This window comes from Ornithorhynchus anatinus, chromosome 2, assembly GCF_004115215.2.
Source record: "Ornithorhynchus anatinus isolate Pmale09 chromosome 2, mOrnAna1.pri.v4, whole genome shotgun sequence".
In the NCBI taxonomy this organism is placed as follows: Eukaryota; Metazoa; Chordata; class Mammalia; order Monotremata; family Ornithorhynchidae; genus Ornithorhynchus; species Ornithorhynchus anatinus.
Window position 1 is genome coordinate 75,110,184 of NC_041729.1, and position 17,614 is coordinate 75,127,797.

The window sequence follows — 17,614 nt, forward strand, 5'->3', positions numbered from 1 at the left end:
CCTCCTCTCTCGCCCCGCTCCGGTCTATTCTTCACTCCGCTGCCCGGCTCATCTTCCTGCAGAAACGATCTGGGCATGTCACTCCCCTTCTTAAACAACTCCAGTGGTTGCCTGTCGACCCCAGTGGTTGCCTATCGACCTCCGCTCCGAACAAAAACTCCTCACTCTAGGCTTCAAGGCTCTCCATCACCTTGCCCCTTCCTACCTCTCCTCCCTTCTCTCTTTCTACCGCCCACCCCGCACGCTCCGCTCCTCTGCCGCCCACCTCCTCACCGTCCCTCGGTCTCGCCTATCCCGCCGTCGACCCCTGGGTCACGTCATCCCGCGATCCTGGAACACCCTCCCTCCTCACCTCCGCCAAACTGATTCTCTTTCCCTCTTCAAAACCTTATTTAAAAATCACCTCCTCCAAGAGGCGTTCCCAGACTGAGCTCCTCTTCCCCCTCTACTCCCTCTGCCATCCCCCCTTTACCTCTCCGCAGCTAAAGCCTCATTTTCCCCTTTTCCCTCTGCTCCTCCACCTCTCCCTTCCCATCCCCACAGCACTGTACTCGTCCGCTCAACTGTATATATTTTCGTTACCCTATTTATTTTGTTAATGAATTGTACATCGCCTTGATTCTATTTAGTTGCCATTGTTTTTACGAGATGTTCTTCCCCTTGACGCTGATAAGTGCCATTGTTCTTGTCTGTCCATCTCCCCCGATTATACTGTAAGCCCGTCAAACGGCAGGGACTGTCTCTATCTGTTGCCGACTTGTTCATCCCAAGCGCTTAGTACAGTGCTCTGCACATAGTAAGCGCTCAATAAATACTATTGAATGAATGAATGAATGAATGCTCTGCTCATAGTAAACGCTTAACAAATACCAACATTATTATCAGGGGGTCAACAAGCTCAGGGTGCCAGAGAGGGGACCCCTTCCCTCCACCCCAGTCTCATAGGGGACTGCCAGGCCAGGCTGAAGGGCTTTCATTCATTCATTCAATCGTATTTACTGAGCACTTACTGTGTGCAGAGCACTGTACGTAGCACTTGGGAGAGTACACTACAACAATAAACAGATATATTCCCAGCGCACAACGAGCTGGCCAGACTCCTCAGCACCACGCCTGCCAGACTGCTGCTCCTCTTGAATTTGTTCAGGACGGATCCCCGTTTATTCATTCAATCGTATTTTTTAAGCGCTTACTGTGTGCAGAGCACTGTATTAGGGGCTTGAGCACTGTACTAACCGCTGTTAATAGTGGTAACGGGGAGGACTGGCAAGGGAGATGACTAAAGGAAGTGTCCCATGCACACACGCCCTGGTGCCGGGGAGCTGGGGTCAAAGTGGAGAACCAACCCATGGTATACAGTTATCCCACAGAAGGCTGGTTCCAACAAGCCCAAGGTGGCTGTTTGTTTTATGGTATTTGTTAATCACTTACTATGTGTCAGACACTGTTCTGAGCTCTGGGGTAGATACAAGTCAATTATGTTAGACATGGTCCCTGTCCCACTGGTCCCTCTTCTCGTGGCAGAGACTGCCATCACCCTCAATCCCACCTTCTGAACACGACTGCTCCTGGTCCTTTTTTTTTTTTTTATTCACTGGCATTTGAGTGCTTACTGTGTGCAAAGCACTGCGGTGAGCAATTGGGAGAGTGCAATATAACTATAAACGGACACATTCTGCATACCCAGGACCAACAGGGCCACCACACCTGTCCTCTCGTCCCTGCCTCACCCTAATAGGTGACTGAAATTGGGCAACTGGTCGGCTGGTGGGGCCAGTGAGAATTTCCCATTTTTTCCTCATGTTTGTAGGAGCGACTCAGGCAGGCAGACACCCCCAATCCCATCAAAAATGTGTTTAATGAGAACAAAAAGCAACCCACAGCATTTTAGTCGGTTACCGCCGTTGCCACATTGCCAAGGTACAAGGGAACTGGAAGTACAACTACTACTAATCATAATGACATTTATGAAGCGCTTCCTATTTGTCAAGCACTAGACTCAGCTCTGGGGTAGATGTGGCATACGCTCAGCAGACACGCAGGGCTCATGCTCTGAATATGTGATTAATGCCCACTGTAGAGATGAGGAGACTGAGGCACAAAGAAGTCAAGTGACTTGCCCAAGGTCACCCAGGGCTAGGATCAGAATCCACATCCTCTGCCTATCAGACCTTTGCTCCTTTCATTAGGCCACGCTGTTATTCAAGAAAGGCTGAGTGGCTTAGTGGATAGAGCGTGGGCCTGGGAGTCAGAAGGACCTGAGTTCTAATCCCAGCTCCGCCACAGGTCTGCTGTGTGCCCTTGGGCAAGTCATTTCACTTTTCTATGCCTCAGTTACCTCATCTGTAAAATGGACATTAAGAATGGGAGCCCCATGTGGGTCAGGGACTGTGTCCAACCTAACTTATATCTACCCCAGTGCTTAGTTAGATAGTTAGCCAAGCACATAGTAAGAATTTAACAAGTACCGTAATTATTATTATTATAATTTACCATTGCACTGACCCCTCTGGGTCCCATTCCCCTTTCCCTGAGGGCGACCCTGAACCCTGGACGACAGAGAAACACCTGATCTATCCACGGTACAAAATAGGCTCATCTCAGCCAGTCTCGCCAGCTCAAGGTTCGAGATACGGAAGTCTCACTCACTTGTCATCCTTCTCGTAAATATTCAGCCCAAGGGCGTCAACTCCAAGCCAGAGGTCTGTTCCTTTCTTATTTTTGATCTCAAAATAGTTGATCCCATACATTTCCAAGTCCTGGGCGATCTTCAGATACTCCTGCATGGCACTATCTCTAATGGGGAGATTAAACCAACACAACCGTCAGCATTAATACGGTGTAAAGGCAATGCCAACACACTTGATGTTTTCAACAGGGAATTGAGAGGGTTTCACATTTTAAAATAATGATAATAATGATGAAAAACAAAAAACAAAAAAACCTTTATTCAGGATGACACTGTTTCAAAACGTAAATCAACTTGAAAAACATTAAATCAAACCCGGAGGTATTACTAAACTGCAACTATTTCTTTAAAAAACCCATATTCAAAAGACACTCTTCAAGAGGTAATCTCAGCTGCAGAGAAGCAACTGTATCGTGGAATTTGTCATAGACAATAACTCACTTCCTAAAACCGCTGTGGCCTTTCCTCTTCCCCACCCCACTGGTGACCCCGGTGGCTTGCTATGTTTGCTGGAGGTGAGTTTACTTATGGAAACTAACTTTCTAAAATTAAAGGTCCTCAGTGATTCAAATGTGCATACGATAAAGCAAGGGTTAACTTAAGAGGCATTCAATACCTGGTCTCCCTCCTTCTTGGGTTGGGAGCTATATATGGGACAGGGACTGGGCCCAACCTTTTTCTTTTTTCTTTATGGCATTTGTTAAGCACTTATTATATGCCAGGCACTGTACTAAAGCGCTGGGGTAGACAGAAACTTATCAGTTTGGAGCCAGTCCCTGTCCCACATGGGGCTCACAGACTTAATTCCCATTTTACAAATGAGGAACTGAAGGATAGAGAAGTTGAGTAACAGAAGGGTCCCAGAGTACGGGAAAAGTGAGGTGGTCTAGCAGAAAGAACACGAGCCTGGGAGTCAGGGGACCTGAGTTCTAACCTCACCACTGTCACCTGCCTGCTGGGTGATCTTTAACTTCTCGGTGCCTCAGTTTCCTCAAATGTAAAATGGGGATCAAAATGTGTTCTCCCTACCACTTCTCCCCTTTATACTATGAGTCTAGAATGTAAGCTCCTTGTGGGCAGGGAAGGTGTTTGCTAACTCTGTTAACTCTGTTATATAATACTCTCCCAAGTGCTCAGTAGGCTCTGCCACTTGTCAGCTGTGTGACTGTGGGCAAGTCACTTAACTTCTCTGGGCCTCAGTTACCTCATCTGTAAAATGGGGATTAAGACTGTGAGCCCCACGTGGGACAACCTGATCCCCTTGTGTCTATCCCAGCGCTTAGAACAGTGCTCTGCACGTAGTAAGCGCTTCACAAATACCAACATTATTATTATTATTATACAGTATAGTAAGCACTCAAGCACTCAAGGAGAAGTAGCGTGGCTCAGTGGAAAGAGCCTGGGCTTCGGAGTCAGAGGTCATGAGTTCGACTCCTGGCTCTGCCACTTGTCAGCTGTGTGACTGTGGGCAAGTCACTTAACTTCTCTGTGCCTCAGTTCCCTCATCTGTAAAATGGGGATTAAAAGTGTGTGAGCCCCACATGGGGCAACCTAATTACGCTGCATCTCCCCCAGCGCTTAGAACAGTGCTCGGCACCTAGTAAGTGCTTAACAAATTCCAACAAATACCAACATTACTCAATGAATACTGCTTATTATTAGTATAATAATAATAATGGTTGTGGCATTTGTTAAGCGCTTACTAAGTAAGTAAGTGCCAGACACTGTCCTAAGTGCTGGGATAGATATAAGATAATCAGGTTGGACACAGTCCCTGTCCCACATGGAGCTCACAGTCAATCTCCATTTTACAGTTGAGGGAACTGAAGCCCAGAGAAGCAAAGTGACTCGACCAAGGTCACACAGCAGACTACTGGCGGAGCCAGAATTAGAACCCAGGTCCTTCTGACTCCCAGGCCTGTGCTCTATCCACTAGGCCAAGCTGACTGATTGAGTGCAGTGTGGGACAGGAACTGATTATCCTGTATCTGTTCTGCTGTTAATACAGTGCTTCGCACACAGGAAGCACTTAACAAACACCAAAATTATTACTATTATTACGGGGACAGGGAGAAGGGGGCAATGCCAGAGCTATCCATCACACCCTGGGAGGTGGGCGGGAGAAGCCAGTCTCACAGCACCACATTCCTGGGGCTGCCTGAGCTCAGTCCATCTCTTTTCTCCCTTCCAATGCTGAATTGCCACAAGTAAGAACAGCAGAAACCCATCTTGTTTCTAAGGGGGGAAGCCCATCTCTCTAGACTCTTAGCTTGTTGTGGGCAGGGAATGTGTCCGTTATATTGTGTTGAACTCTCCCCAGTGCTTAGTACAGTGCCCTTCACACCGTAAACGCCCAATAAATACGAAAGATGGATTGAAAAACTGCCTAGCACATCAGACTCTTTACGTGGGCTAGACCACAGCCCAAAGCTATGATGTTCTCTCACCTTGCTGTTCTTTGCCCTGGGCAGGCCCAGCTATTTCTATTACCTTTAAAGGTCATGGGTTCTAATCCCAGCTCCACCACTAGTCAGCTGTGTGACCTTGGGCAAGTCACTTAACTTCTCTATGCCTCAGTTACCTCATCTGTCAAATGGGGATTAAAGCTGTGAGCCCCATGTGGGCCAACTTGATCACCTTGTATCTCCCAGCGCTTAGAACAGTGCTTTGCACACAGTAAGCGCTTAACAAATGCCACAATTTATTTTTATTTTATTTTTAAAGGCCAGAGCCCAGGAGAACCCCTAATGGAAGGCCAATCTAGCACTCAAATGACTGTAAGTGCATTGTGAGCAGGGTAACACGTCCGTTATATCGTTGTAGCATATTCTACCAAGTGCTAAGTACACTGCTCTGCACATACTAAGCGCTCAGCAAATATTTAATTCAACTGGATAACTGGAAATGCGGTGGGGATAGCTACGTGGAAGCCCTGTCATTCTGACTGTGGGGTAAAAGACTGAGTCAATGGGGGTGCGGGAGGGGGAGACATTGGGACTCTCATAGAACATACTGAAGGGGCAGGGGCCTGGAGGCCCTTGGGCTAGTATAAAGTCGTGGCCAATCCCAAGCTGGTTCCAGACTTCTTTTTGCACTGGACATAGGCAGTAGGGAAATGCGGTGGAGAGGCTCCCAGTGCCAAGGTCTTACTAGGGCACAGACGATGACCTGGGAAGCAGCATGGCATAGTGGACAGAGCACAGGCCTGGGAGTCAGAGGATCTGATCTCCTCCTTGCCAAATCCTACTCCATCCTAATCCTCCTCCATCTCTCAGCTGCCTTCAACACTGCCGACCACCCGCTTATCCCGGAAACCTTATGCAACCATGGCTTCAATGACTCTGTCCTCTCCTGGTTCACCTTTAATCTCTCTGGCCGTTCATTTTCAGATTCCTTCGCGGGCTTCTCCTTTGCCTCCCACCCCCTAACTATGGGGGTCCCTCAAAGTTTAGTTCTGAATCCCCGTCTATTTTCCATCTACACCCACTCCCTTGGAGAATCCATTCGTGGATGATACCCAAATCTACATCTTCAGCCCTGATTTCTCTCCTTCTCTCTGCAGTCACACATTTCCTCTTGCCTTCAATACACCTCTACATGGATGTTCTCCCATCACCTCAAGCTTAACGGTCCAAAACTGAACTCCTTATCTTCCAATCCAAACCCTGTCCTTTGCCTGACTTTTCCATCACAAGCTCGTAACTTTGGCGTTATCCTTGACTCCTCTGTCATTCAACTCACCTATTCAATCCATCACTAAATCCTGTTGGTCCCACCTTTACATCACTAAAATCTACCCTTTCCTCTTCATCCAAACTGCTACCATGTTAATACGATCACGCAACGTAACTTGCCTGGATTCCTGCAGCAGCCTCCTTGCTGACTTCCCAGCCTCCTGTCTCTCCCCACTCAAGTCCATACTAAACTCCCTGTCTGATTTTTCCATAAAAACGTTCAAGGCACGTCACCCATTCCTCAAAACACTCCTGAGGTTGCCCCTCTACCTCCACATCAAACTAAAACTCCTCACCATCGGCTTTAAAGCACTCCACCACCTTGCTCCTGCACACTTAATAATAATAATAATAATAATGTTGGTATTTGTTAAGCGCTTACTATGTGCAGAGCACTGTTCAAAGCGCTGGGGTAGACACAGGGGAATCAGGTTGCCCCACGTGGGGCTCACAGTCTTAATCCCCATTTTACAGATGAGGTAACTGAGGCACAGAGAAGTTAAGTGACTTGCCCACAGTCACACAGCTGACAAGTGGCAGAGCTGGGATTCGAACCCATGACCTCTGACTCCAAAGTCCATGCTCTTTCCACTGAGCCACGCTACTTCATTCCCCTAATGCTAACCTTGTCACTATGCCTCGGACCCGCCTGTCTCGCCAATGACCCGTGATCCGCATCCTTCTTCTGGCCTGGAACACCCTCCCTCCTCATTCTCCCTCACTTCAAAACCTTATTGAAGGCACATCTCCTCCAAGAGGCCTTCCCAGCCTAAGCCCCCCGCCCCTTTCCTCTTCTCCCTCTCCCTTCTGTTTCACCCTGACTTCCTCCCTTTGTTCTTCCCCCATCCAGCCCCATAGCACTTATGTGCATATCTGTAATTCATTTATTTGTATTGATGTCTGTCTCCCAACTCTAGATTGTGAGCTCATTGTGGACAGGGAATGTATCTGCTTGTTGTTGTACTGTACCTTCCTATGCACTTAGTACAGTGCTCTGCACACACTAAGTGCTCAATAAATGATTGAATGATGATTGAGTTCTAAACCCTGCTCCGCTTGTCTACTGTGTGACCTTGGGCAAGTCACTTCATTTCTCTGGGCCTCAGTCACCACATCTGTAAAAGGGGCATTAAAACAGTGAGCCCCACATGGGACAGGGACTCTGTCCAACCTGACTTTATCATTCAGTCAGTCAATTGTATTTATTGAATGCTTACTCATTGTGGGCAAGGAATATGTCTGTTTATTGTTGTATCGTACTTCCCCAGCGCTCAATACAGTGCTTGCACACACTAAGAGAAGTAGCGTGGTTCAGTGGAAAGAGCAAGGGCTGGGAGTCAGAGGTCATGGGTTCGAATTCCGGCTCTGTCCCTTTTCAGCTGTGTCATTTAATTTCTCTGTGCCTCAGTTACCTCATCTGTAAAATGGGGATTAAGATTGTGAGCCTCACATGGGACAACCTGATTACTCTGTATTTACCCTAGCGCTTAGAACAGTGCTCTGCACATAGTAAGTGCTTAACAAATACAACATTATTATTATTATTACTAAGCATTCAATAAATACGAGTGATTGAATGAATGAATGTGTGCAGAGCACTGTACCAAACACTTGGGAGAGTACAATAAAATGGACAGATTCCCTGCCCACATCAAGTTTACAGTCTAGAGAATGAGCTTTTAACTTCTATCAACCTAGGGCTTAGTACAGTGCTTGGCACATAGCAAATACAACTTAAAAAATGACAATCCCCCCCCCACAAAACCAGGAGAGCAAGAGTGCCCGCCCACCCAGTCACCCACCCCAATACTCACTTGAGCATTCCCCGGTGTTCAGCATGCCACACTTGGATCCGATCTTCCCACTGGTCCCGTGACAGTTTGTGCTGGTCCATCACTCTGAAACACAGGGACAGACAATGAGGGACACCATTTCGTTTCCGGAGCTCACAGTTCACCTCTTCCTCTTCTTCCTCCACCTCCAAGATCTTGCCACCTCCGCCCCCATCCCCTCCAGCCCACCAGAACTTCCCTGGTACCACCCGAATCACACACCAGAACTGAGAGGTATATCTCCTTGATTCTATTTATCTTGATGACGTTGTTTTGTTGTTTGTTTTGTTCTGTTTTGCTTTGCTGTCTGTCTCCCCCATTTAGACTGTGAGCCCGTTATTGGGCAAGGACTGTCTCTATCTGTTGCCGAATTATACATTCCAAGTGCTTAGTATAGTGACCTGCACATAATAAGCACTCAACAAATACTATTGAATGAATGAATGACTTTCTAAGTTCCTCTGCCACATATAGTGTTAGAGCTGGCCCAATGATGCAACCTCCCCTTGTACAAGTTCAGATGTGTTCTGTTACAGTGCCCTTAGCCCAACCCTCACCAGCTATCGGGGAGAGGGGCAGAGAGGGCCTGGGGGGAGAGAAAACACCTTCCTTCCTTTGGCAGGACAGGGACAATAACAAAGCCAAGGACCCAGCAGGCCACCATTCATTCACTCATTCATTCAATAGTATTTATTGAGTGCTTACTGTGGACAGAGCACTGTAAAATACAACAATAAACAGACACATTCCCTGCCCACAATGAGCTTACAGTCCACCTGACGGGGACCTGCATATCTTTACAATGATAACAAATAATAGTGGTATTTAAGACCTTACTATGTGCCTCGCACTGTTCTAAGTGCCGTGGTAGATACAAGATAATCAGGTTAGTCACAGTCCCTGTCCCACATAGGGCTCACAGTATTAATCTTCATTTTACCAATTAGGGAACTGAGGCCCGGAGAAGTGCAGTGATTTGCCCAAGCTCAGACAGCACACAAATGGCAGAGCTGGGATTAGAACCCAGCTCCTCTGACTGCTAGTGCTCTTTCCACTAGGCCACGACGCTTCTCAGCCACACTGGGGGTAGCTGAGGCCAGGGAAACCTACTAGCCTCTGCTGCTCTCCACCGCGCATTTCTGCAGGGGCAGGACACACGGAACTTTCTGTTCCCAGGACCTGTGGCAACAGCAACCTCCCTCTCTCTGCTGCCCCTGTGCAGACAAGGGTAATCAGGAGCGAGGGGCTGGTTCTTAAATGGTTCTGGCTACAGTATTTGTAAAAATTCACACTCAAACTGAAGTTCGTTCGGCTTTCTAGCCCAGCTCTCCACCGCTACCTAAGCAATGTAAGCAGTACGGCTTAGCGGAAACAGCCAGAGCCTAGGAGTCAGAAGGACCTGGGTCCTAGCCCCAGCTCTGCCACCTGTCTGCTGTGTGACCTTGGGCAAGTCCCTTAACTTCTCTGTACCTCAATTACCTCATCTGTAAAATGGAGATTAAGACTGGGAGTCCCATATGGGCCGGGACTGTGTCCAACCTGATTAATCTGTAACAATAATAATAATAATGTTGGTATTTAAGCACTTACTATGTGCAGAGCACTGTTCTAAGCACTGGGGGAGATACAGGGTAATCGGGCTGTCCCACGTGAGGCTCACAGTCTTAATCTCCATTTTACAGATGAGGGACCTGAGGCACAGAGAAATTAAGCGATTTACCCATAGTCACCCAGCTGACAAGTGGCAGAGCCGGGATTTGAACCCATGGCCTCTGACTCCCAAACCCGTGCTCTTTCCACTGAGCCACGCTGCTTCCTGTACCTACCCCACCCCTCGGAACAGTTCTTGGCACAGAGTAAGTGCTTTACAAGTACCATAATCATTCATTATTATTATTATGACCCAGTGACCTCCGGGGTGACCTTAGGCACCTGGCACTCACCTCTGAGGGATGAGGCGCTCTGAGTTGAGGTAACCAGCCTTGTGCTTCTCTTTGTTGTAGTCTCCAAACTTGGCCTGCACGGCGTAGGACCCCAGGAGCACAGCCGTCTCAGGGGGGCAGTAGATCTCGTCGCTGAGGATGCCGTCCTTCACCTGCAGGAAGAACAGCTTCTGGGTGATGTCCTGGATCAGCTCCTCAGGCACGTCTTCGGGGTAGAACTTGGCCCGGAACTTGAACTGGAGGGGATTCTCCTTTCGAACCTCCTGGGCGGAGACCTGTGCGAGAAAAACCGGGACCGGTGAGAAAAGAGATCTGTGCAAAAGGAAAAAATATGCTACAATCCGCCCTCTCCTCTCCCTCCAAACTGCTACCACATTTATCCAAGTGCTTAACCTATCCCGCCTTAATTACTGCATCGGCCTCCTTGCTGATCTCCCTGCCTCCCGTTTCTCTCTTCTCCAGTCCATACCTCACTCTGCTGCCTGGGATCATTTTTCTAGGAATCTATTCAGTCCACATTTCCCCACTCCTCAAGAACCTCCAGTGGTTGCCCATCCAACTATGCATCCAACAGAAACTCCTTACCATTGGCTTTAAACTTCTTAAATCAGCTCTCCTACTACACTGATCTCCAACTACAACCCAACCCGCAACATACTGCTCCTCCAATGCCAACCTACTCACTATAACTCGATCTCGTTTATCTCACCGACCCCTCATCCATGTCCTCCTTCTGGTCTGGAACTCCCACCCCCTTCACATTCGATCCGTAACCCTACCTTCAAAGCCTTATTAAAAGCACATCTCCTCCAAGAGGCCTTCTCCAACTAAGCCCTCATTTCCTCTTCTCCCACTCCCTTCTGCATCACTCTTACACTTGGGTTTGCCTCCTTTATTCATCCCACCCTCATCCCCACAGTATTTATGTACAATTCCGTAATTTGTTCATTTATATTAATGTGTCCCCCTCTAGGCTATTTATGTACATATCCATAATTTGTTCATTTATATTAATGTGTCCCCCTCTAGGCTGCAAGCTTGTTGTGGGGAGGGAATATGTCTACCAACTGTTATACTGTATCAAACAAAGGCATTACTGAGCACTTACTCTGTGAAGAGCACTGTAGTAAGTGCTTGGGCGAGTAGAATTTAATACCAAGCACTTAATTGAGCACTCTGCACACAGTAAGAGCTCAGTAAATACCACGGATTGATTGAAAAGCGCAGCCTCGGTTTCCAAGCCGTAAATACCACTGACTGATTGAAACGCGCAACCTCCATTTTCAAGCCGCATCAGTGAGCCAAAAAGAGTCCGATCAAAGATTTCTCAAGAGGCCACAATCTTGCTATGGGCGGCCTTAGAAGAACTCGTCCAAGCCGAACCCATAAGGACAGCTTGCCCTTTGAACATAAATCTGCCAGCCCTCCCCTGGCCGTCACGGTGGTTGACCACAGGGCTGCATGAGGATGTGGCTGAGGAGAACACGTTTGCGTCGTAACAGGTTTTCATCTTGGGACTGCTAGAAAATGTGAGAATCTGCTCTTAAGAGCTGGGCGATAGAGATGAAGTGCCTCCTGCAGAATAATGGCGGCATTTATCAAATGCTTCTTATGTACCCAGCACTGTGATAAGCCACAAGATAATCAGATGGGACATGGCACCTATATCATTCAGAGCCCACAGTTTTAAAGGGAGGGAGAATGAGTAAGTCACCCCAATTTTACAGATGAGAAAACTGAGACACAGGAGACTGATTTGCTCAGCAGGTAAGGGGTGGAACTGGGCCTAAAACCCAGGTCTCCTGACTCCCAGCCCCACATTCTTGACACCTGGCTATACTGTGGTGGCTACAGAGGAAAAGGACTCTGACAAACCTCAACACCTTCTGTGTGTGGTGGGTTGGGTTTTCCCCAGGGCAGAGCTAAAAACTCCCAGGACAAACAATTAACTGTTGCATTTCCAGACCTCGGACATATTGGTTTAAAGCAGAAGAAGAGAAAAAAACCCAAGAATCTCCTCTCCCAAGACTCTGCAGCTTCACTTACGTGGCTCCATTTTTTTTAAACAAGCTAATGAGAGGGACGGGGTAAGGTCCGTACAGGGTTCGCCCATCAGAGGTCAATGTCACCGGCGGCAAGCTGAGGGACTACCTGTCAATCGTTAACTCTCATTTACCTTTTTATCAAGTTTCAGCCAGGTTGGAAATCCTTTATTATCCACATATTGAAGGCCAAAGTACCACACCTCTCGCAGGCCGATCGTCTTTACCACCTGAAACATGGACAGAGAGAGAGAGAAGTCAGGTGGGCCTAAGGCAGGGGGGCGGCCCCCAATCAATATTATTACTACTACTACTAACAACAGTAAAAATTGTGGTATTTTTAAAACGCTTACTATGTACCATACTATGAGAAGCAGCATGACGTAGTGGACAGAGCATGGGCCTGGGAGTCAGAGGGTCATGGGTTCTAATCCCAGCTCCACCACTTATATGCTGTGTGGACTTGGGCAAGTCACTTCACTGCTCTGGGCCTCAGTTACCTCTCTGTATAATGAGGATTGAAACTGTGAGCCCTACTTGGGACAGGGACTATGTCCAACCCGATTTGCATGCATCTACTCCAGCGCTTAGTTCAATGCCAGGCACATAGTAAGAGCTTAACAAATACCATTATTATTAATACCATCACTGTACTAAGCGCTGGGGTAGATATAAGATAATTGGTTTGGACTTATCCCACATGGGGCTCACTGCCATAATCCCCGTTTTACAGATGAAGAAACAGTGCTTACCCAGGGTCACACAGCAGACAAGTGGCAGAGCTGGGATTAGAACCCAGGTCACCTGACTCCCAGACCTAGGTGCTTTCCACTAGACCACAGTGCTTCTCAATAATCAATCAATGGTATTTATTTAGTGCTTATGATGTGCAGAACACTGTACTAAGCACTTGGGAGAGAATAATACAAAAGAATTAGGACACGTTCCCTGCCTATAACAAACTTACAGTCTAGAGACCCTGTATTTACCTCCTTACTCATCAAACAATCAATGATACTTACTGAGTGCTTACTGTGTGCACAGCACTGTACTAAGCGCTTGGGAGAGTACAATAGAACAGAGTTGGTAGACAAGTTCCCTGCCCACAACGAGCTTGCCGTCTAAAGGGGAATGGATTTCCTGGGAACCCCCGGTCTGCCTGCCTGCCTGCCTCTGGAAGACTAAGAGGATATACAACACCCCTACACGGATGGCAGCCATTCTTCCCAGTCAACCAGTAAAGTCCCAGAGCCGGGATGCTAAGATCTGCAGCCAACACGACACGGGAACAGCAGATGGCACATGCCCAGGGTGGTAAAGTAGGCCATCTGGCAAGCTGGGGAGCTCTCTAGCTCTCCCCTGCTTCCCTGCTCACAAACACACCCAAAGGGAAAGATCACCTCTTTGGCTTCCAGCTACCTAGTCAGTGAAATCACTGGCAGACAGGGTCAAGAACTTGCCACGATGACAGCGGGGAGGGAGGTTAAGGGAGAATGAAAGGATCACTTCAACTCACAGGAACGCTCTGGACCTATAAAAGTGTGGATTCCTCCAGGAGTGCCCCAAGAGAGTGGAGGGGAAAAAAAAGCAAGCATCTCATTTAAATGTAGCAGACGGGTTTGGAGAAAGCATCGTGCCAACACAAAGGATTTTTGCAGAGGGCGTCAGCTATCAGGGCTGAGACGATTAAGGTTTCCGGAGTCTGAGGCTGTGGGTTGCCTCTGCTCGTGGCTACCCCAGGACTGCTGAGTCTTTCCATGGGAGGAAGTAAAGGTCTTCGGAGCTGTGTCATAAAGTTGCTCGTTGTACAGACGTCTCAGCTATTTCTCCCCAGTCCACCAGGTTTCAAGATTTTGTTTAAAGAAAAAGACTACTGCAGTTTTACATGCTACCCAGCTCACTGAAGAAGGAACCTCTGAGGTAGACAGAGTCCAAGACCACAATGAGATGTTGAATGTAGGCCGAACAAGCAATCAATAGCACTTCTTAAACACCTACTGTGTGCAGAGCACCGTACTAAGTGGTTGGAAGGGTTAAAATAGCTTGAGCTTAATAAAGGAGTTTACAATCTGGAGAGAGGGATGCACACAAAATACATTTCTGCTACGGGCACAAAGAGAATGAAAGGAGGGAGCAGCAGATGAGACTGTGAGCTCCTTGTGGGCAGGGAATGTGTCTACCAATTCTGATGCATCGTCTTCGCTCAAGTGCTTAGTACAGTGCTTTGCACACACTAAGCAATCGATAAATACTGATGATTGACTGATTAGTACGTACTGACTGACAGTCTCTGTTACTTATTAAGAGCTCTATGGGTGGTTGTAAATGCCTTGGGTGCTGAGGTGGTGTAAAAGCATGCGCTAGCCAAACAGAGAATAAGGGAAAGCCATCAAGGATTTAATAGCACTTGGCACACAGTAAGCACTTAAATACTCTAATGATGAAAAGTTCTCCAGCTCATCTCTTTCCACCCTGTGAATGGAGAAGGCACAGGATTTCGCTATGGGGTTCGATCCCACCCGCTAAATTATCTGACCTGGCCCAAATCCCCACCCAAGAATGCACCCTGGCCCAGCACCCCCACATTCCAGAAAATACCTGGCTATTCTTATACTGTCTTCTCCCAGATGCTTAAGTACAGTGCTCTGCACGCAGTAGGAGCTCAATAAATGTGACTGTCTCAAACCCCAAGGTCCAACGTCCCTCTGGCAGCCAATCAGGTCTTGTGGGAAAGGGAGGCTGAGGTCAGTCCCCGCCCCTCACCGCCAGAAAGCCAAGAGAGAACCTCAGGGCCCCAGTAATCTGACAAGCGTAAACCCATCACGTGGGTAGCGTCCCACAGCATCGTTATTTCCTCCACGTTCTTAGAACCCACAACCGGTTTGCCCATTATGGGGATAGATGCCCTGCTCTTGGTAGCTAATTAACCATACCTTTGCTCTACACCTTGCCTTTGGCTCTGGGGATTGCTAAACATTAACTTTGGTTTCCACCTCTCAAGTTCGATATCAAGGGAGGATGGTTCACCTACACACTATCTCAAAGCAGGCATGGTAAGGGCCTGGAAGTTGGTGCTCTGGCATAAAACCCCAGCTCATAAAAAGCAGGGAATAAGCTGCTCTCCCACGGCACTGCCCTCTTCCCAAATTGCGGCCCCTTCTCTCCGTGCTTCCTTTCAATTCAGAATTACCCTGCAATTCCTTTTTGGGGGTAGGGGCAGGGGTTGGCAGGGGACAGGGAAAAAGGAATGTGGAAAAGGATGTGATGAGGACAAGCAAAGACAAGAGGGCAGGGAACGGCTTTATGAAGTAAACAATATACAGGGTTTGAGGATTTTATAGTCTTTTCTCTTGGTCACGGGTCTCCAAATTAAAACCGTTTGAGAAAGCCAGACAAATCGGCTCCAATCCAAAGGAAGACCAGCAGTGGCAGAGTCACAAGGGAAAGAATAATGATGAGAATTCTTTGTCCTGAGGCCCGGAGAAGCGGTTTCGGTACAGTGGAAATGCAACCCCAGGCACTGCTGGAAAGACAAGAGCTAGGAGGAAAGTCAAGATCTCAAGCCTGGATCCCCAATTTCCATTCTAGCTCTTAGTCTTCCCAACACGTACTTCAGCATGAACCAGTGGGAACTGGGTCAGTAGCCATTAATTAGTGAGCCCGTTATTGGGCAGGGATTGTCTCTATCTGTTGCCGAATTGTACATTCCAAGCGCTTAGTACAGTGCTCTGCACATAGTAAGCGCTCAATAAATACTATTGAATGAATGAATGAGTTTCCTGGGGTGCTCTCAGGTTTTTGGCTGGGGCACAGAAGCCATACAGAGTTCTTCCCCTCTCTGGGAGCTACAGACAGAAGACAGTCAGCCTGTCAGTGGTATTTTACTGAACGCTTATTGTGTGCAGAGCACTGTACTTAGTGCTTGGGAGAATACAATCTAACAGAGTTGCCTCCGGTCTAAGGGAGCTGGAGCATAAAGTGGGCCCTCCACACCCAAACTCTACACAGATAACTTGAAAATTCAGCACACAAGATGGGTTCATGAACCAGCATAGCAGATTGGACAGAGCATGAGTTTGGGAGTCAGAGGGTCATGAGTTCTAATCCCGGCTCTGCTGCATGTCTGCTGCGAGGCCCGGGGCAAGTCATTTCACTTCTCCGTGCCTCAGTTACCCCATCTGTAAAATGGGGATTAAAACTGTGAGTCCTAGGCGGGACCAGGACTGTGTCCAAGCAGATTTGCTTGTATCCATCCTAGCGCTTAGTACAATGCCCGGCACATAGTAAGCTCTTAAATACAATTATTGCTATTACTACTGTAAACAGAATCCTATTCATTTTACCTAAACTGAAAAGTTGTCCTACTTCTTTATTCTTTTGTTTTATGGTAAGAGCTGAGGTAGATACAAGCTAAGTTTACTGTGAGCAGGGAATGTGTCTATTGTTATATTGCACTCTCCCAAGCACTTAGTATAGTGCTTTGCACATGGTAAGCACTCAATAAATACGAATGAATGAACAAAGGTTGGTCTCAGTCCCTGTCCAATAAGTGACTCATAGTCTTCATCCTCATTTTACAGATGAGGTAACTGAGAACAGAGAATTAAGTGACTAGCCCAAGGTCACAGAGCAATCAAGTGGCGGAGCTGGAAAAGAATCATGGACCTTATTCTTGTCAGCCAGGTCTTTTGATTCGAGAATCATACATTTTCTGTAAGCCTCTAGACTGTAAGTTCATTGTGGGCAGGCAGTGTGACTACCAACTCTCTTGTACTGTACTCTCCCAACCACTTGGTTCAGTGCTCTGCACATAGTAAGCACACAATAAATATGACTAACTGATGGATATTCCATGGCTATCCTAACATTTGTGGTGTCAACAGTATATACGGAGTGCTCCTAATGAGAGGGCCAGGACTTCTGAGATGACTCTCTGTCTTTAGCATTTACAGTAAACACTGTTGACAATTTCCATGTTCCATGTTCTCAAATGTTACATTCCCAATTTAGAGAAGGAGCATGGTCCGGTGAAAAGAGCACAGGCCTGGAAGTCAGAGGACCTGGGTTCTAACCCCAGCTCCATCACGTCTGCTGTGTAATCTTGGGCAAGCCCCTCTAGACTATAAACTCGTTGTGAACAGGGAATGTGTCTGCTTACTGTTGTGTAGTACTCTCCAAAGTGCTTAGTACAATGCTTTGCCCACAGTAAGCCCTCAATAAATGATTGAATGAATGAACAGGCCCTCCAGTTCCAATTACTGTCCTCGCTGATGCTTTATTATAAATGCACAGTGTCACCAGAGATTTCAAGTTCTGAAATGGAATGTAAATAGCATAATTACTTGTATAGTTGCCCACTTCTTTGAAACCAATA

General features: G+C 47.4%; 1 protein-coding gene across 3 annotated transcripts in view; it reads right to left on the reverse strand.

The window, feature by feature from the left end:
- Positions 1 to 17,614, reverse strand: part of EZR (ezrin) — an 82,641-nt gene that overhangs the window by 20,784 nt on the left and 44,243 nt on the right. For all 3 annotated transcript variants that reach the window (XM_029052319.2, XM_029052318.2, XM_029052317.2), the window contains exons 4-7: positions 12,375 to 12,470; positions 10,199 to 10,473; positions 8,238 to 8,321; positions 2,650 to 2,796 (exon numbers count right to left, since the gene is read on the reverse strand). In XM_029052319.2, coding sequence (XP_028908152.1) covers positions 2,650 to 2,796; positions 8,238 to 8,321; positions 10,199 to 10,473; positions 12,375 to 12,470 — 602 coding nt within the window. The remainder of the gene's footprint in view (positions 1 to 2,649; positions 2,797 to 8,237; positions 8,322 to 10,198; positions 10,474 to 12,374; positions 12,471 to 17,614) is intronic.